General features: G+C 39.0%; 1 protein-coding gene across 1 annotated transcript in view; it reads right to left on the bottom strand.

Moving 5' to 3' along the window:
- b4galnt4a (beta-1,4-N-acetyl-galactosaminyl transferase 4a) overlaps nt 1-20,128 on the bottom strand; it is an 89,195-nt gene that overhangs the window by 23,518 nt on the left and 45,549 nt on the right. The window contains exons 3-6 of the mRNA XM_061283771.1: nt 12,850-12,948; nt 6,181-6,276; nt 5,565-5,655; nt 3,790-3,890 (exon numbers count right to left, since the gene is read on the bottom strand). Of these exons, the coding sequence (XP_061139755.1) occupies nt 3,790-3,890; nt 5,565-5,655; nt 6,181-6,276; nt 12,850-12,948 (387 nt within the window). The remainder of the gene's footprint in view (nt 1-3,789; nt 3,891-5,564; nt 5,656-6,180; nt 6,277-12,849; nt 12,949-20,128) is intronic.

Below are 20,128 nucleotides of genomic sequence, written 5' to 3'. Positions count from 1 at the left end.
CTCTCACTATAATGAGTCACTACTTACAGAGAGCAGCCTGCTTACACAAGATTTGATAGGATCTGAATTAAAAGGTAAGCAGCCAGGAATAACCAGAGCAACAGACACACACACTCACATAATTCACAAGTATTATTTTGAGATTTGACCAATATTTTCATGTATAATATGCCTCTTAACCCATACAAACTGTAATCCTTACTTTGCATAATTTGGATAGTCATCACGCTTGTTGATTGTATCTTTTTTTAATATTAACAGTAATTACAGTGAATAAAAAGCACCATGCATGTGCTGTATTGTCGAGTTTATAATCTGGATTTTATTCAACAAGCCACCCATCATGACAACTCCAATTTATTATTTCTTCAAATCCAAACATTATCATCATCAGGGCATTAATAAATGTCATTTCGGGCCCAAAAAATATATTTTCAATGAAGTGACACGTTAACAACATCATCATAAGAAATCTCGGCCAAATTGTGAGAGCATCAACAATTTCTGCCTCTATTTCAATTGACGATGTAAAATTTCTTTGACAAGAGTTTGGAAGTGTAATGCTATCCAAGCTCCTTTTCAAGGATGCAGCACAGGCGCTCAATAAGGTTGAGGTCAGGGATGGCCACGCGTTGATTGAATGTTACACTGCCAAAGGTTGTTCTTATACGATGACAGGAAATTATCACTTAGGAAAGCCCGGTGACATAACTAACACTCACTGTGCCATCTCACTTTCCATTCCAGTCCATAACATCTATTCAACACCTCCTTGCTGAAATAGCATCTTTGTTGTGACCAGGGTTGGGAATAATGACATTTGAGCATAACGATGTTCTTTTTTCTAATTACGGAATAATATCATGAAGTACTTCACACACCCTGACAAAACCGTTGCCGAAGTCATTTACAAACGTGGACATTATCAAATAGACCAAACAGATATAGATAGATCGATACTTTATTGATCCCCGGGGGGAAATTCAGTTGCCAGCAGTTAAATACATAAATAAATATTACACGCATTGAAAATAAACATGCATGAATGACATTATGCGCTTTGCCAATTTAGTGCCAGCTAATACTAACTTTAGTGTGCATCCATTTGGGAGCAAATGAACGCTACACATTAATAGCAATGCAACTCATCTCTCATGGACGGGCACAGGAAAAGGCACAAAAAAAACTCCCTTCAAACAAGAACCCCTTCAATGGGTCGTAAATCATTTAACAGCGCACCTTAACCTTCGACCACAACTTGAAGAGACCCCGCTCCTAAAATAATGCCAATGCAATTGAGCTTAACTCAAGAATGGTCTCTTGGAGAGAAAAAGGCAAAAATCTTGTATCGTGGAAGCTTTCAAATTCAAAATAGCTTGAGAACTTTCTGCATGATAAATGTAGAGTATTGACAAAGTGCTGACCTGAGGTGGTGGATCTGCTATTGCTGTCAATTGTCTTATCGATTTCATCACTCTTTCACCTCCGTGTTGAACATGCCCTCCAAACCACCACAGTGCATGCACACAAACTACAAAAATGTCTATTTCCCGTTTCAGTTCATATTAGATATGCATCCTTTTTCATTTAATGAACAAAAATAGAATAGTGTGTAACCAGTTGACAAGAACATTTTCATTAAAGCAGTCATTTTTAGAGTGTGTAGGAACAAAAGACACAATGCCTGCTGAAAGTCTGAGGCCCTTTCTTCTCTACTGTGCACAAAAATGCAATTACTCTTGTTGGACAAAAAACATTATCTGCGGAATGACATACTGGTACAAATGTAGCACATACTTAGACTGACTGGCCTCTCTGAGAAGATATTCAGGACTGGTATGGAGATTTTCTTATGAGAACTAAAAGATGGTTATATCTTTGTTGGACAATGAATGTCCTTTTAGTGCCATTAAACATTCTGCCATATATCATTTCAATAAAACAGAAGACAAAGGTAAGGTTTGAAGTGTGAGTTTGGGTTGTCTCCCCCTGCTAATCTGTGAAAAGTACTTGCACCAGTCACATTACATTCTAACCAGAACCAATAAGGGATGTAGCATACAACCGAGAGAAACAGTAATGTTCATTCTAAATACAATTTATCACAGAGACTAGGGTCACGGGTGCGCTGGACCCTAAAATGGCAGTCTTTTGGCAAGAGGTAAGGTACACCCTCAACTGGTTGACAGCCAACTCCAGGCACATGTTGACAAAAAAAACAACAACATTCATGCGGTGTAGGGTCTTTAATTAACCAAGCATGTATGTTTTGGAAATGTAGGAGGAATCCAGAATAGCCGGAGAGAACCAACTCAGGCACATGGAAAACATGCAAATTCCACCAATGGATTTGAAAGCACACACTGTGAACTGTGAGGCTTATGTGCTAGCCAGTCAGTCACCATGCAGCCCAAAGAGATATGATTTTCACAATCCATCCATCCATTATCTGGACCAATTGTCCCCACGGGGGTCGCGGGCATGCTGGAGCCTATCCCATCCGTCATCGGGCAGTAGGCGGGGGACACCCTGAACAAGTTGCCAGCCATGTGATAGTGTTGAACTATTGTTATTGTTATTATATTATCTTGTTAAATTGATAACTTGTTAATTATCTTTAGTTAAAAGATGGAGGCTGTCGCATTTATGTGTACAGTATGTACAATTTGAATGGAATATTTATTTGAAACCAAATGATTCATTGAGGGTAGATTGCAATTTGGTAGATTGCCATTTGAGGTCAAGGGTATAACAATTTAAAGTAATGTTTGAAGGTGCAGTAAAGGGGATACATTTTCCTTTATATAAATGACGGAAAAGAATTTGAGATTGCACACTTGGAGAGAATGCCTCAAATCAATCAAAGCATAACAAGAAAACTTGTTGCAAGACTTCTACCTGCTCTTCAATACAAGAAAGGAAGATGTGTGACAAAATGAGGACAGGAGTTAGATACCTGTGTGGAAGGCAACGTCTCGAGAGAAAATGGGTGCGACAGCCTCTATCAAAATGAATGATTCCTAGCTGCAGCTCCCCTAACATTAGCTCCATCATATTTCTCCACTGTTAAATGTCACATCAATATTCACAACTGGCTAATTAATCTCATCTTCCGAGGAACCTGGTGACATGTCACATCTTGTTGGAATGCAGATGATTCCATAGCTGGACCTTTGCTCTCTTGCTCATCACTCCTATTGTGACAGCATTTACAACATGTGACGATGAGAATGTATTTGGTCAAGGTAGGCAAACATTCAGAGGTTGCTGGATGCAAATTGTGGGACGAAAACCAATTCGTCAGGAGGGAACTCGCCTTGGAGATTAGTCATTTGACACGAGGTGACTATTAGATGAGTTAGGACAAACAAGGTTAAGATGACCTGTTTCCTCCCTGTTTATTGTGTATGCTCGAGCACTGACAAAAGAACAGATGATATTCCATATGCATGGCCCATGTTCAATCAAACTGCAGCTGCTGGAGCTCCATGAATTCAGAAATCTCTCGGAGTGCTGTCTTTTCCTTAGAATCAAATGCATTAGAGGATTCGCTTAAGAGAAAATAACGGATGCAAATGTTGAATCGATGCTTTAACATGGTCATCGCATTCATCTGCTGATTGCACAGCATAGGAAAGTGGAGTTACGTATTAACATTGTCGCAGGATGAGTGGGGATCAAACACAGGCAACTACCCAACCAGTTGATCCAAGTCGGCCATCAACAACTCATGTTTTGCTAACTGATTGAGATGTTGATCTGAAGACCGTGTGACATTTGATTGCTTACCTGTCCTACATAGACCAGTAGCCTGGAGTTCAGGGGACTTTCATCCGGACTCAGCCAGAACTCAGAATTATCATCAGATGAGACGGAAAACTGGAAATCCGCTGAAAAGAATAAATAAGTGATACAAGAATGGTGGAGGAATGTTTATCTTGAAAGACACTTTTTCAGCTAGCAGCAGACCATTAACATATTGAAGGAATTGTAATATCATAATAGAACATTGGATTGTGACAAAGATTTCAGAAAAAAAAGTGCTAGCCACTTTAAAACGGCGACGTTTGTGTGGCTCTTTTGAACTATAGAGCTCACTATAAAGATCACAATCATGCATCCAACAAACTAGGCCACTTTGTGTATGATATCCGTTGACGTGAATGGGTTCCCTTTTCGGCAATCTGAGGGAAAATGTTTCCAAGACATACTTTGAAAAATGACTATAGTGTTGTCAAAAAATTAAGTGTACTGATCCGAACTGTGCCAGTTGCATTGAAGAGGTAAATGCTGTAAAAATGGACAGAAGCTTGAATTATGACCATAACTAACATGAGTGTGAGAGCTTTCAAATAAATATTCCAGCTAAAACAAAATCAATATTCCAGACAATCTTTACTATTTGTATGAACCCTGATGGAAAAAGCAACATTGTGCACATCGTTCACTGAGATACAGCTTTTAAAGAGCCTGCGGTGTTTTATTATGTAGCCAGTACATAAAGCACTACCAAACCTAATTTCTAACACTTACATTAGGATTTTATTTCATTTAGCACAAGTTGAAAGAATCTTGTCTTAATATAATGGTTAGTATACAGTAATCCAAAAAAACGACATCACACTCAATGTCAGATTAGTACCTCTCTTTCTATATCAAAGAGCAATATAGGCTTTTTATATAGTTATGCTACATTATAACATACAACATATAACAAACATACTTCTATTCACCTTTGTCCACTCTGCCTCACTGAGGCACTTGGTCTAGAGTCCTAAGGTGGAAAGCTTTGACCACTAAAGGGAAATGTGCTTTCGGCAGTTTGCAAACATATTATATTAAGGCTGCGTTAGACCTATATATTATAATCACATCAATATAATCTCCATTAGTGGCTGTGCTTGTATGATCACATGATGAGTGTGAAGGAAATGTGCAGGCAACTGCACAAAGTGGTTTTCTTCGAAGTGTTGTGCAAACAGGATATATCATCGGTCAGGCGAGAGCGGGACAGACGTGCAACTGGTGAGAACATCTCGAGATAGGTGAGAAACGAGAATAACACCCCAGTCCTTGTGGTCGGGTTTCGCAAGAAAAACCCAACCACCAGAACAGTTGCACTCAGTCATAACATCCAGTGGGGAGGAGACGGCCATCGGCCAATCATCACACAATGTTTTACATGTTTTGAATATTCATATTGTGTTTCTTTATAACTGGGCAACCCGGAAGAATGTGATGGTCACAAGAACACACGAGTTTTAGCGTGAGGGACCTTGTGAGGGAATTTGGAGTCCGATCAATCACTAGAATCCGTAACCTAACACCACACAAGACCAGAAATGATGTAATTCATAGTTTGATATTTAGCAACTCATCTACTAGGGTTCTGAGGCTTCTCTGTTGCCTTAGTAACAACAGTAGAGCTGGGCTTTCAGGACACTACAGAGAGATTCCATTCAGAGGGCTCAAAAGTGGTGATCCCGAATCATACGACGTTTGAGCGACGCGGGGGTGTTTTATATTATTTTGAAGGACACTTGCTAATAAGATGAACTGGTTACCATCACGATAAGGGTGAAGAAATCCAAAAATTCTCAGGCCATAATTCTTCCACTTCGGAGCCACGGCCAGTTTCTTCAAAGTCGTTCTTGTCTGCAGCATGAAGCAAAAATTGAAACAAAAGCATGAACAGTTCTGTGTGTGAACTTGAGATGGACGAAGTGGAGCACTCAGGGCCAAAGACCAAATTCTGATTCTAATGTAATAAATTGGGAGACTGTGTTCACACCAAATTTCCCGTTATTTCAACAAACTGTATGTTCATCAGAACTTTTTTTTTTTTTTTGCCATTCAGGCATCCAGTATTTGTTGTTCAATCCAGTTCAAGCATCAACACCATCTTACAAGAGTGTTTAAACGATATGCATAGAGAAAAAAAAAAGCCTGCCTATCAATAAGTGAAAATGTTCTATTTAACATTGCAGGGTAGGATAGAGTAGTAGCATGGCAAAATTATACCAAGCTTTAGCTATGTTGCACATCCTACACTGATAAGTGATGGAATCTGCTGCTGGCAGCCTGCAGCAAATGCCATGAGTTTTACTCTCCACAAATGGGAATCCCAAGGCCATAAAATTAAATCCTTTCATTCACAGCTTGAAGTATACTTCTACTTACATGAGGGTAGAGGGGGAAGTGCAGGTTCTTTCTGAGTTGGGCTACAGAGGAGCCACACCAGTCCTCAAAAACATGGAGGTTGGCTTGGCCCTTATACTGCAACAAAACATCACACAGAAAGAACTGTTACTGTTCACGGTAACGAGTGAATGTTTAATAAATTGGTAAAATTAAAGGTACATAAAATCTGCCCCATTGATTCTAACTGGAAAAAAAATCTGAGTAACGTGCTATAACAGCCATGGAACATGACAAGAATATAACCTCTGTCTCGGATTTGATTTTTTTGGAAGAATTTAGCCTAGCTTATGAGATCTTGATCATTTTCATCCAAAAAGTGTTTCATGGTGTTGTAGTCAATCTCTCAACATTCCTTGTTTACCCAAACTCATCCAAGCAGGCCTCTATGGAGCTTTTGACACGGTGAACACAAAAGTACTTTCCTCAAACGAGTTCAACGACAGATTAATTAGAAGGTACATCCCAATATTTTGATCTATATATGGATAATATATAATATATGGATATATATATATATATGGATCTTTGTGACTCCCCACCACAGACGAAAAATACATAAATAGCCAAGTATATTGCTCAGATGATCCAAATGAGAGAATGTTGCATATCTGCAGCGTCTTGGGATAGCATGAACTGAGAATATCCAGCAATTAGTCAAAGCCCATCCCCTGACCATACTGTGACATTTGTCTGCAATAAACAGGGAGCACACAGGACACAATGAGGACAAATGACATAATTCCTTTTTATGGTCTTCGATGGATTAGTTTACACACGCACACGCACATGCACTCGCGCACACTCACACATACACCCTACATGTACAGCTAACAAATCACGTAAAGATTGTGTTGTACTGGTTGAATAACTTTAAATTTGATTTGAGACAAATGTAATTTAAGTTTTGTCGAACATAACTAATCCTTAATGACAACATTGATATTTTATCAGTGGCGTATAAAATTGTAAAACACAGGAAGAAGAAATACTTTGCAATAATCTATATTTTCTGACAAACCTACACAGAGCATATGTTAGGAAACGAGTGTAAAATTTGCACAACTATTTTGAGGAACAAATATTTTTGTTCAATTCAGACACAATTGTTCTTAATATTGTGTTGCAAACTTTGTGTCTATCACAATTATAAAATTAGGAGACCATGAGGGTCGACAGATATGAAAGTGAGGCGTCAGAAAGGCCTCATGTTTGAGTAGGAGTCTATTGCAGTGAGTCGAAGTGAGACAGAGCTTAGTGGGCTTTAGCAGACGGAATGCTGCCCTGGGTAAATGAGCCTTGTTAGCAGATTTCTGGAGGGTTTCAAGGCTTAGCCCCCTGCTTACAAGTCTTTTTGTTCAACAGGCTCCATTAAAAGTCAATGATTACACGCACAGTGTGGTGAGGCCATGGGTTGTAAACTTTCTTGGAGGGGGTGATGGCTAATTGGTGAACAGGATACATGTTCAATTCCAACAATTGGAAAACTATTAGGGGTGTAAGCAAAAAATGATATTTCAACTGGAAAATCAGTTTTGATTTGAAAGACATGAGTGGATCGAATCAGACCGAATCCAAATATTCCCCTTTTTAAATATATTGAGGTATGTACCATAATGTCTTTCAATTGAGACATAGGAAAGGAATCGAGCATTTAACTTCAACACTTTAACATTGTTTTCACTCAGGCATGATATATAAACACTCAATTAACCAATTCAAATTTCAAGTACAAGTACATTGTAAGATATGAGAAAAAGTATGGCCATATTGTATATTAATTTCTTTATTCGCAAACAAAGTACATACGCGGAAAATGCACTGAAACTAAAATGTCAAACATCAATCTTGCATATCAGTGCTTGTCTTATATGGCAACACATTGTAGCTATGACTGACATTAAGTGAGATAGGAGCAGAGGCAGGCAGTTAATCCCATCTGTTGAATAAATGGCATGAAACCACAAACAAGCACAATGATAAAGCACAGGAACGATCGCACGATAGTGTTTCAAATAAAATAGTGTCCTCCTTCATTTGTCTTGGCGGATCTCCCTGTGAGCTGGTGCGCAAAATCTCCACTCTCTCCTACCCATCTGGCTGCAATAGCACAAATCACACAAATCAGACATTTGCTCTCCTCCGAGCCTGGTGTAGCTTGCTGCACTCACACTGGCAGCAAACACTGACAAATGGCCGTTCAGCGCACCCACTGACGAGGACTCGCGCCAGCTGACACTCTGAATCCCATTTGGATAAAGGAAGCGAGACATGATGTTCCTGGCAAAAAGTACATCGGGATAAAAACAATAGCACTCAGCGTAAAGCCCACAGGGCGCCTTGTATCATGTGCTGCAGTTTTACAGAGTTTGTTGGAATTTGAATGATCAAATTGTGTGATTCCCTCTGCGACCATGCCGAGGCTGTTTTGTAAACGCTCAGATTTGATCCTTACCACTGACGCCTGTCTTTCTTTTACAGTGAAAAATCAATGAATATAATCACAGTCGGACAACGTATGGCAAGAAAGAAGGACAAACTATGTTGGACTGTTTAACAATGAGACAAGAATCAGATATAGCAGACAGTGATCAAATGATTTACATCGCAACCTCATGAACTTCTGAAATGGGATTTTTAATAAATTGCCATCTGCTCAGTGATTACGTCTATTTTGACAAAGATTTTTGACTTGAAGAACATGACGATGGCATTGCTCCATCTATAAATGGACCCACTGCAGTAAGCACAAAACCCCTCCTTTAAATCTGGTGTTTATTTTCTTCCAGTTTTTGCAAAGATGCGAGACAGACAAGTAGAAGAATACAAAAACTATTGTCAATGCAGCCTCTAGTTTTCTGCTTTAGTCACACTTGTTGAGTAGCACCTCATGCTTTGCAGCTCTATGCAGTGTTATTACATCCATAAAAACATGAGTGGGCTTGCTGAACAGCAAAAAGGCTTCTTCCATCTAATCTTTGTATGCCAAATAAGACCGCATTGGGATTGAAAACTAGTGCTAGTACGTGATCGTCATTATTCAATAGTTACAGGGCATTTAGCCTGATGGTTTATTCTTAACTCGTTAATTACCGTAATTTGTAAAAAATACCGTAAGTCGCACCAGCCATAAAATGCCCAAAAAAGTGAAAAAAAACATATATGTATATAAGTCGGTCCTGAGTATAAGTCGCCCCCCCACCCAAACTATGAAAAAAATCGCGATTTATAGTCCGAAGATTACGGTAATACAAATATAAAAATGACAAAAAATGGCTGAACAAGAAACCAACATAAGCGACTACAACTAATTTTGTGCACTTTTTCACCAGAATAAAGTCACAAGTTTTAATTTGATACAATACTGTGTCCTGCAGACTATTCAAAATCCATTTATTATTAGGCCTTCTTATGTTGTCATATAGGATCCCAGTGAAAGTGCAATTAACAATGTCTTCCATTTAGTGGTGAATTGTGATGTTCCAACTTAAAACTATGAGGAAAAATCAGGTGATTTTTTTTTTAAATTTTAGATTTCTTTAGCTAGTTATTTTTTACTCTGTGTGGGCCGATCCGCACGTGGTCCACGGGCCCACAGTTGCCCCTCCATGCTCTAAAGTCCCCTTCCTCGGTTGGGGTCCTAGGCATGCCTGTGGCGTTAACATTCAACTGCAATGGATGAGTTCACCACTTGTGGACATCAAGTCCCACACCAAAGGTCATCAATATGCTTTTTAAAACAGAATTTATGCTCGTGTGTCATTACAGTAATGTCAGGATCTGTGCACGAATGCCTTATTTGGTAATGCAAGTGGGCATGTGGCTTGTATGTCGGCCTCTGCGTGCCTGTGTGACCTCTGTCAGCCTGTGACAGCTGGCATATGGCCCCGCTTTACCTCCACCATCCAGAGTACGGCTCTGACAGCGACAGCTTGGTGGCCCTTCGGACCACTGCTATTTTGGCTGTGCACCAGCAAAACAAGTTAGTGTCAGTAATTAAGACAGATAGTGAGAGACCAGAGGAAGATCTGCTGTGCTCCAAAACGTCTGACAGTAAACACGGGAAGGAGAGGAAAATTTACCGGGATTCATCGACTATTTGTTTCTAGTCTCCTGAGGAATGCTGTCCCCAAACTCCGATAGAAATAAAATACTGTTGTGCTATTCAGCCAACTAGTATACAGCATAAACTGTACCTATAAAATCTATAAAAACATGTACTTTTTTTAAACGCAATATGTTCATAAACTGCATTCATCATACATACTGTAGGATGCAGCTACTAAAAAAGGCTAAGGATAACGGCAGTAATGCTGTGTCGAAGTACTTTGAATTTACATTGATGACGAATACAGATTGAAGCAAGAAAACGTCGCTTCTCATTTGGCGGCTTGTTCACCATCTTCCGAACTAAACACTGCATGGTTAGGGAGAGCAGTATATATTGAAAACAAAAACTGACAGCCAAAAGAAATAAACAAGTGCATACAGTAAAAAGTAAAATAGAAGCAAAACTTCTGCTAGTGTTGCAGAAAAAAAAAAACATGCACCGCTGGAATAAGGTCCAGAATCTCTATCGAATGGCGCCTTGACTGTATTTTTCCACGGGTCTGTCACTTTCAAATTGGAAGCTGCAGTGTCAGCATTATGTCCAGTTTTTGTCTTGATGAGGGTGTGTGCTTGAGAGCAGATCTGAATCCCAATCCGGATGCTTTGATTTAAAAAATGTGAAGACTGCATTACATTCACCTTTGGGCTTACTGAAATTTTCAAATTTTGTGAGTTTAAAAGAAGCTCTGAATGAACAGGGGCATAATGTTTCGGGTCAGGAAAATACAAATAAAATCTGCCATAAAAGCCAAGTTCTCCCCGTGCCTCTCATTTTGTCTGTACTACACAAGAGCGGCTGAGCGGGCCAGTTTGCACCTTTCTCTCAGGTGCTGTTTATAAAGACCCAGCAGCCAGCAGCTCAGGTTTGCATTACGTGTGTTGAATTCAGTTCTTTGCATAAACATCTCCTGGAACGTGCAAGATATTGCCATAAGAAACTTTATCGAGCAAAATTAGTATGTAGGTCGAGCACTGTACTGAATCCACTGCGAATGAGAGTTATTTGGCAAACTGTCTAAGCCTGGCACAAAAAGATTAAGCTTGTTTCCTCAACTGCTTAGAAGACTCACATTGTCTGTTCACAAACAAAGCAAATATTGGATTATCATGCGCCACAGACATGCCTTTTGTTGACATTCTACTTCCCTCAGCTGGGACATTGTGAAGCGGGAACCATAACGATGAATGTTTGGACTGAAAAAAAAATTAATAGCTCTCAGGACACTTCACGCAATTTTGTTCCATTAAAACATGTTACATTTTGAAATTCCATGCTTGGCTGTCAGATGTAACAATTACATTTAAATATAAAATTGGAAAACAGAAGATTGCTCTTTATTGTGCAGTAAATTAGCTGTGATGCGGAATTAAAGCATTTCAAATGCAGAATAACTGCATAAATAAAGGCCTCGTGTTTGCCTCGGAAAAACAAACAACCATCAGCATATTTTCTATATCATTTTTGTTCCCAACAATATCCCTCAAAATAATGTTCACAAATATCCAGTCATTTAGCATAAAACAAAGAAAACCAGCTCAAACGCTGCCTGTTTACGGTTTGCCAATTAGTTAACACATTCACGCCTTTGAGTCCCCTCTTTTTGCCATGTCCCATATTTGGTAGATTAAAAAAAGTATGCTAAAATGCTATTTCACCACATACACAATGTGAGTCTCAAATGTTTCGAGGCCAAATAACTCAAAAGTAGGAAAAGTCATCATATGAATATTTAAAAGTTAAAAATCTGAAGTACAATGATTGTTTTGTCCCACATGTTTTCTACTCTTGTGGTGTTAAGGTACTAAAACAAAAAATACACTATAGTAAAGTAGAAACCTAGGATATCCATTCTTTAAAAACATGATCTTGATAAATAATTTGGTCATCAAAGCTCTGCGCTAGTGATACATAAAACACAACAAACTAGTATTATTAACTAAATTTGTCAATGTGATTGAATTTAGCTGTCTGACTGTCAAAACTGACAATTATGAGAATTGTATGTTATTATATATGAGATGGTTTTTTTTTTAAAATCATCCCATTTGAGTAAAATTTCTCTATAATCATTTTGGTGATTCAGGGGGAAGCATGTATGTTAACATTTTGCACAAACACACGCTTAATTATTTTATTCTGAACAAGTGTCCGATTCTTCCTAATCCACATTAATTACTATATTTTAGTAACCCGCTCTGTTATCATTTAATGAGTTTTGATGAGATAATAATTTAACAGGCATGTACTGTACTTCCTAAGAAAGGAGCTGAGATGAAAATGATTAACTGTATTTGTAACACAAAGGACAAAAAGTAGCACCGTTTCAGATAAAACATATTTGACAAAAATGTGCCCTGGTATCAAAATGACATGCTTTCTGGTCAAGTACGGTTACGAAAACTTAAATGTGTGTACAGTATGAGTCACCAAGCTTAGGTGATGAGTCATACAAATAGAGAAAGCAACAGGACCAGAAAGTAGCCACGCAGAACAAGCATATGGGGCTAAGTGAGAAGACAAAAGATGGGAAAAGTATTTACCTCTGGTTTCCATGGTAATTTCTTATGGTGCCCGGTAAGAAACTTGCGGATCTGGGCGTGGCCTCTGCTGTTGGAAACTCCTGTAATCGGCTCGTCATCCTTGAAGAGAAAGAAATTCAACACACTTATTCCCCTCAAATGACAAAATAGCTCACCCTAAAAAGACACATGCAAGGAAAACCTGATTCCAAATCAGCGGTTTAATCCTACCGTCAACTCACACATCCATCTCAGCACAGAGGCACAAAATCCATCCATCATCATGAATACTCTCAATAACAGAGATGAAGTACCATCATTAGCTCAAACCACAGGCCTGTCTCATTGATGGGATTGCTAGAAGCTTAAACTGTCCATTATGCTCATCTGAGGACAACACACACACACTCATGCTGAGGGTTATTCCCCTTGTTAAAACCCCCACTCCAGCCTTGAGATATATTTTTACACCCACCGCACCATTGGAAAGAGGCAAAAACTACACTCGTCTGACTTAATCTCCAATCCACTACTTTTGGGTGGTCTGGTGTAGAAATGAGACAGGCTTGAGGTTTACTCTCAAGGCCCGTCAATCCTAAAACTGTGGTGACATCAGTGCCTCGTGTATGCAATTTGTTTCAAGCATTTCCTTCAGCTCAGAGATTACTGTATGTGTCAAAGAATGGAATATGCATGTGGTCAAGAAAGGGTTAGTGTGAAGTCGTGAGGACCTATTAGCTCGCCCGTATTGTCAGGGATTGTACTCATTTTTAAGGAGACTTCGGGTAAAACCTGACGGGTTGGCATCTTTACCATCCATGTTTTAAAAGCGACACTTTTCTTCAAGGCCATAAACATGATAGATTCCCACTTGGGCACAATTTGCCACTAAAGTTGTTGCAGTCCTTCCCTCAGCATCACTGGAGAGGTTTTTCTATAGTGGGAGCATTATGAGACCTCAGCATGCACACTTGCCGCACAGAATGTTAAGTGTCACAATTTTGAAGAATAACCAAACACATCTTGGTTTTCTGTTGATCTTTATGATGGCAACTAGCCATTCACATTTCTTGTGTACTGCAAGATATGCTATGACGCATATTAAAGGTAACACGGTCATGTGAAGGGCAGGACAAACCAGAGGGGAGCAAAATGTTCTCAGCAATGAGGAGATAAAAGTTTGCAGTTCCAACGGTAGGTCCAGAGGAGCAGCGCTGTTCAATAAGTGGTGAAGCATTCTCCATTGAGCAGATATTTTAAAAATGCGTACCTCCCCTGTGACAAGTTTCAGGGGTTTTTACAAAAATGCTTGCGTAGCTCAATCGACCTCTCTGCTTATCGATGCAACTAAAAAGCTTCAGTTTAAGTCGTTGACCTACAGTTGCACCACATTCTTCCCTCTAACGGACTCGATGTTGTTAAGATGTTGTCATCGCTTATCACGAACTACAAGACTTTAAGAATCTGTCAGTTTCTAAATTTGAGGCAGACCTACTTTTTTTTTCTGGCACTGAGCCCAAAACTGTATCATCATGTTTCTGCAGTAATTAAGACTGATAATAAGGAGCATGTCTCATGTACTATTAAAAACAGCAAAACAGAGGAGCACAAATCACGCTAGTGAAAGCAACTGTTTATTAAATCTTTTATAATATCCATCAAATTACTTTCACTTAGAAGGATACAAGATTTAAAATATAATGAATTAGGACCATTCAAATTTATGAGATTTACTAACAGCACTCGTTAATCTGGGTTACTTGCATGTATTGTCATGCCTGCATCTAAATGAGTGCATGATCGTTATCCAGGTTGACTCGTGAATCCATCGTACCGCTGTATTGGGAGTTAGCGGTTCCCTTCTTCCATGTTCACACAATACACGCGTGTCCTCGCAATTAGAAAGAACCAATGTGTCCTCAAATATCAATGAGTCTAACGAATCTCCCTTATTAAACACAAACAAGCACAGGTCTGCAGGGAGGATGGAGTCCGTGTGCGAGACAGAGGGAAAGGGATTAAGTGGAGCACAGATCTGGGGCACCTCGCAAAAATGGCTGCATCACCCACCCTCCAGGATCACCTATGCACATGAGTTCAACACACACACACGCACAAACACACAAAAACAGCAACAAACAAATCATGATCAAAGTGGAATGCAGCTTCTACGGTTGAACAGCATTACCTCAGTATAAACTTTATACGTGTCTTATGTAGTATTATTTTAACATTCATGGTCATTAGATAGGTGCAATCATTAATTCTGAAATATTCAAATAAAATGACTCAAGTTTGATGATGAAGGGTAATGGCTGCTAACGCACCAACAATTTTATATATCACAGAAATGTCCAATTAACTGTTGAAGTAATAATGATGGCATTTTCTTTACTATCTTTGTTTGCAACTACTGGAGTCATATTGCTTAAGAGTTACATCTCCATAAATGTATACCCAGTGTTTATTCTTCATCTCTCATCACTTAACACCCCTTGTTTAGCTAGCTGCAGTCTTCTTTTGGAATAAATGTTGCACAACAGCCTAATGAACAAGCAAAGCACACGCAGAGTGAAATCTGTATCGCTCGCTAAAATGAAGTGCGTGGTCCTGTGTGGTGTCATGCACAGCAGTAGTTGGACGGAGGCGTGTATTACACAGTGACCTGGTGGAATTCAGTTATACGGCCTCATTGGTTTTCAACTTTAGAGGTTTTACTGCAGAAAGATGGGTTAACTATCTGCTTTAAGATTTGATGGGCACATGTTTTGAACTGCCAGTGGAATATCACTGTTGAAACGGGGGAAGCTTCTATTGCATCAAAAAAGTCACAGAGACTGACAACAGAAAATGAAGCAACAAATGAGTAAATGAGAGTTGGAGATGAAGAGAACAATCGGACATACAGCGCTCAGAACACTAAATAGTCGAAGGCTGCTAAGAGTTTAACACCCAGTTCACTTTTCTGGATGAGAAAAAAAGGGCTGTTTGGTTAGTTTGCAGCCCAACAGTAAACACAGCAAAAGTCATGCGAAAGCTCACAAGCGCAGATTTGCACTCTCACCTCTTGACTATTGTCTCATGAACTGAAATATTTCCAACCCCACCTTCTCAACGAACAAGTGTATTCATATTTTATAACACACAAATAGTCTCTCTCTCTAATGTAGCAAAAAGTAGCACAGTAAAATCAAGCGTTGTAAAAAACACCAACAAAATAAGTTATAATGAATTTTTACACTCGGTAACAGAAGAAAATGACATTGATCTCTCAATGTTTGATGCACATTTCAATTTCTCACATCACACATTTGCATGGCCACTTGTTGCTAGGCAGATTTCATCGGGATCAAAGAGGGCAGCCCCATCGAGCAACGCAAATGTTACGTGTAATCAATGACAAAACAATACTTAACGTGGAAGAGGAAAACCGAGATTTAACAGAGTCACCGTCAAAATGACCCCAGTCACCTCAGATTTTCATTAGGATCTAGCAGAGATTGTCCTGGCAAACCTGGCTCAGCACTACAAATTACTACTCAAAGGTGAAATAGGAGCCTCAGACCCATGATCTTGCAATCAGCCATTTTAGTCAGCTCAGTATCAATTCTGCTTTGGGAGGCACAAGGTCACATCCAGATTCCAATTTTCTTTAAGCAAAGTCTATGTCCAAAAAAAAAAAAAAAAAATCGGATTCAACTATTCAGTTGAACGCTTGCAGAATTCCAAGCCAAGAGCAAATCAGTGGTTCTATTTTTGCTCACCACTTGCATTATTCATACGACATTATGTGGCGGTCACTGAGACAACAGCAGAGGTTGGCTAAGTGAGGAAAAGCGCAAAATGAAAAATGGAACATAAATAAGAGAAGACTGCAGCAGTCGATAATGGGAGTGATAGAGTCCGCGGCTTCAATTCATTGTTTGGAAGATTAATGGCTATTGCCAAGATGAGAGGAGAAGAAGGAGAGTTAGAAGAATAAGATATATTTTACAATTTTTAGGAACACAATTTATTTACAAGACAAGAAAAAAGACAATACCAAGACAGCCAAACGCCACCAAGAATTATATTGAACTTCAGCTTTTTTCACTTGGAATACACTACATATAAAATCCCTTTATAACTCCAGATTTACAAACAAAATGTGTCCTTGCAGAAGCAAAACTCTTCCATAAGTCCACAGCAAGTAATTCTTCTCTGACTGATATAAATAGACAACTTGGCTTCTCGACTAAAACAAACTGGCACTTAAATTTGTCTTCACTGTGCATTTGGCCCCACCAATGAAGAGAAAACAGACCCAAAAAGGAGAAAATCATTTGTAAAAGGAAAGAGGCCATTGTGGGGGTTTGTATCCTTCGTCTGTCTGCCCACCCAACCATTTCATTTGCAAACATGACCTTTGTTAACAGTTTTTACATACGTAGTTAGTGTGCAGATCCTGTTTCCTATGCTTTGTATCGTTAATGCTTGGACTATTCAGGAGGAGGCGATCCATCTTTGAAATGTGATTAAACTAGAAAAATAAAATATCTGGCACTTACAATGTAAATGCACTATGACAAGCTTTACATGTCAACATGGTGTGGCTTCCCTATTACACATTGATGACATCAGGATCAACAAAGACAGTATTCAACTTTTTATTGTGTACACTAAATATCTATATACTACTTTGAATACATTTTATATAAAAAAAAAAAAAAACGACTTAAACTTGTGATTAGGCTCTGCTGTGATAAACTTTCACTCTCACTGGAAAGTAGTTTTAATTGCAAAGTAAAAAAAGAAAAAAGATTCTCTGCAGGTACATAAAAGAAAATGGATATTTAAGAGGGCGTTGTCTCAGTGTTGTAAACAAATCACAATAGCTTCACAAAAACACTCGTTTTAAGATCAAGTGTAAGAGAGAATTTCGTAGAAGATTGTCAGACTTTGGTCAAAGTAATTAAAATGATCAAGGATGGGTTTCAGTGCAGCCTCACAAACCTACTCGGAGAGGTAGGCAGAGGCAGCCTTTAATCATAACGTAAGAGGATCTTGCACTTGGATTAGTAGGAGAGGAGAAAGTCGTTAAAATGGATACAGGCGTAGAACAGTAGATTCAGGATAACAACGTGCATGACTCGGTGTGCTGGACGAGTGATTTTGAAACAGCAAGATAACCAGCCACCGCTTGCCATCTGCGTGGGGTCTCTGCTTTCAATCCAGGCTGATTACTTGTGATGGAGTGTGACAGGGGGCAGCAAGTAAACACAACAGCTGCCACTCATCTTGGATTTCTTGGTTTTTAGTGTCATCTAATCATCATTCAGTCTGCTGCAAGAAACAGAAGTACTCGGGAATACGGCATATTCCTTGTAAGGATGTGCTGACCTTTATTGAGTAATATCCACAGCACTTCTACAACTTAGAAACGACTTATAAACCACATTGATTTTACACTACTTACCTATGGTACAAGAAAGAGGCTTTTCATGGGATTACTTTGCAGATCATTTTCTGCCTGCTTTTTTGTTTTGTTTGTTTGACTGTTTTGTTTGTTTGCACACGAGGCTTAGTAGGGGTTTGGTGAGTTCCTTGCTGTGAGAAAGAACCAAGGACATATTTTTAAAAAATCAATATGGGGAAAATGTAGGGGCCACCTACACCTACGCCTACAGGAGCTTTTATGACATCACTTTCTGAATCCAGGGCCACAGTGTGGGTTGTTAAATGCGTGGGGCAGGTCAAATACTTGCATCCCTGAAGCTGTGGCTATGCACTGTAGCAGTCACTGTCTCTTCTCCACCAGTCCAGTATTAAGATGATTTTAGGTCCAAAAAAAGGCTGCTACATTTTTGTACCATTAGAAGGTATATGACAGTATTTACCATTATGTAGTAGTATTATGGATTTCATTATGTTATAATAAGTTATCATATATTTTCTGAAAAATGACAAAAAATTGGAATGAAAAACAATTGAAGCTTGAGAATTGAATAAAAATGGGATTTTCAGTTTGTTTGATTTGTTTTCGGTTCTGATAGAACACTCACACGCATAGAAATAAGATTCATCTTCAGTATATTGTATTTCTCTATAATACATGATTTTTGCTCCTGCTGGCAAACCGTATAAACATGTAGACCCCCAAAAGAGCCAAAGTCAACAATGTAGCATCACACATCTGTTCATTAATATGCACTTGCTATGCACCAATTGTCCACCTGAGAGGCAATAAAATGATTGGTCCTTTGAACACCTACCACCATGCGAGACAGATAATCTTTGGAACCTCTACCCTCTACATATGCTTTAGTACGATTTTACTCAAAGGCTTGGACCTTTCTGCATAAAGTTTCCACATTCCAGTAAAATCTCTTTAAAATGACCGCGGACCATGTCTCAAGGAATACTTATTTTGAGCTCTTTGAATTGTTAGTGTGACATTAGACATTAGCCTACTGTGGGGTGAAGGTGTTCCCAAGGGAAAACCCCCCACATCTTTCCAATCCTTATTGTCATTCTGTTTTGTTCATCTGTTACGGTTATATGGCCAGCCTATCTGCACTTCTGTTGAACTTTGATTAGTTTTTGTGTGTACAAAAGTATTTTAGAACGTTTGACTTCAAGTCAAGATGCCCTGGATTCCATGAATATATTTATCCCAAGACACTGAAATTAAATACCAAACATTTAGCTTGATCTCACACAGTCGTACGTTTCACAATCTTGGGCAATAGCCTCATTTGCAAGAAAATGTATTTTTGTGTTTTATCGGTAAAGTGAGCTGCATGATTTGGTGGGTGATTTACATACACTACGGGGACCAAATGAAAACCTTTCCCACACTGATATAAAGTGTACAGATACTTTTGTCCACACGCTGTTCCCTGCAGTCATTACTACAAGTGTAGCAACACTATGATTAAGATCAGATCAGCCCCATTTTGGGCACATTGGGTAATGGAGCTTGACGGTACAAGATTAAACGGGAAGGATTTGAGGCCGCTAAAATTAAATGGCCGACTATGGGCGTTTAAGTGACATGTCGTTCTCACACAGAAAATAAAACGTGAAACTCCTCCATCACACATTTAACACCTCACTGCTTCACTCATCTGAAAACACATGGTTTGTGACAAGTTAGAACAACGAGTTAATTTTTACACGTTTGATGGGCAGTCTTTTTTTTCCATGTGCCCCTTTAGGATATACCCACAACCTCCACTGTGAAACAAGAAAAAAAAAAATGTTATAGTTCGACAATGTTAAAATTTTAAAAGTCAAGTAGACACTGAAATGAAAATCAGAT

This window comes from Syngnathus typhle, linkage group LG7, assembly GCF_033458585.1.
Source record: "Syngnathus typhle isolate RoL2023-S1 ecotype Sweden linkage group LG7, RoL_Styp_1.0, whole genome shotgun sequence".
Classification (NCBI taxonomy): domain Eukaryota; kingdom Metazoa; phylum Chordata; class Actinopteri; order Syngnathiformes; family Syngnathidae; genus Syngnathus; species Syngnathus typhle.
The sequence above is the reverse complement of the archived record's forward strand: the minus strand, read 5'-3'. Positions and strand labels throughout refer to the sequence as shown.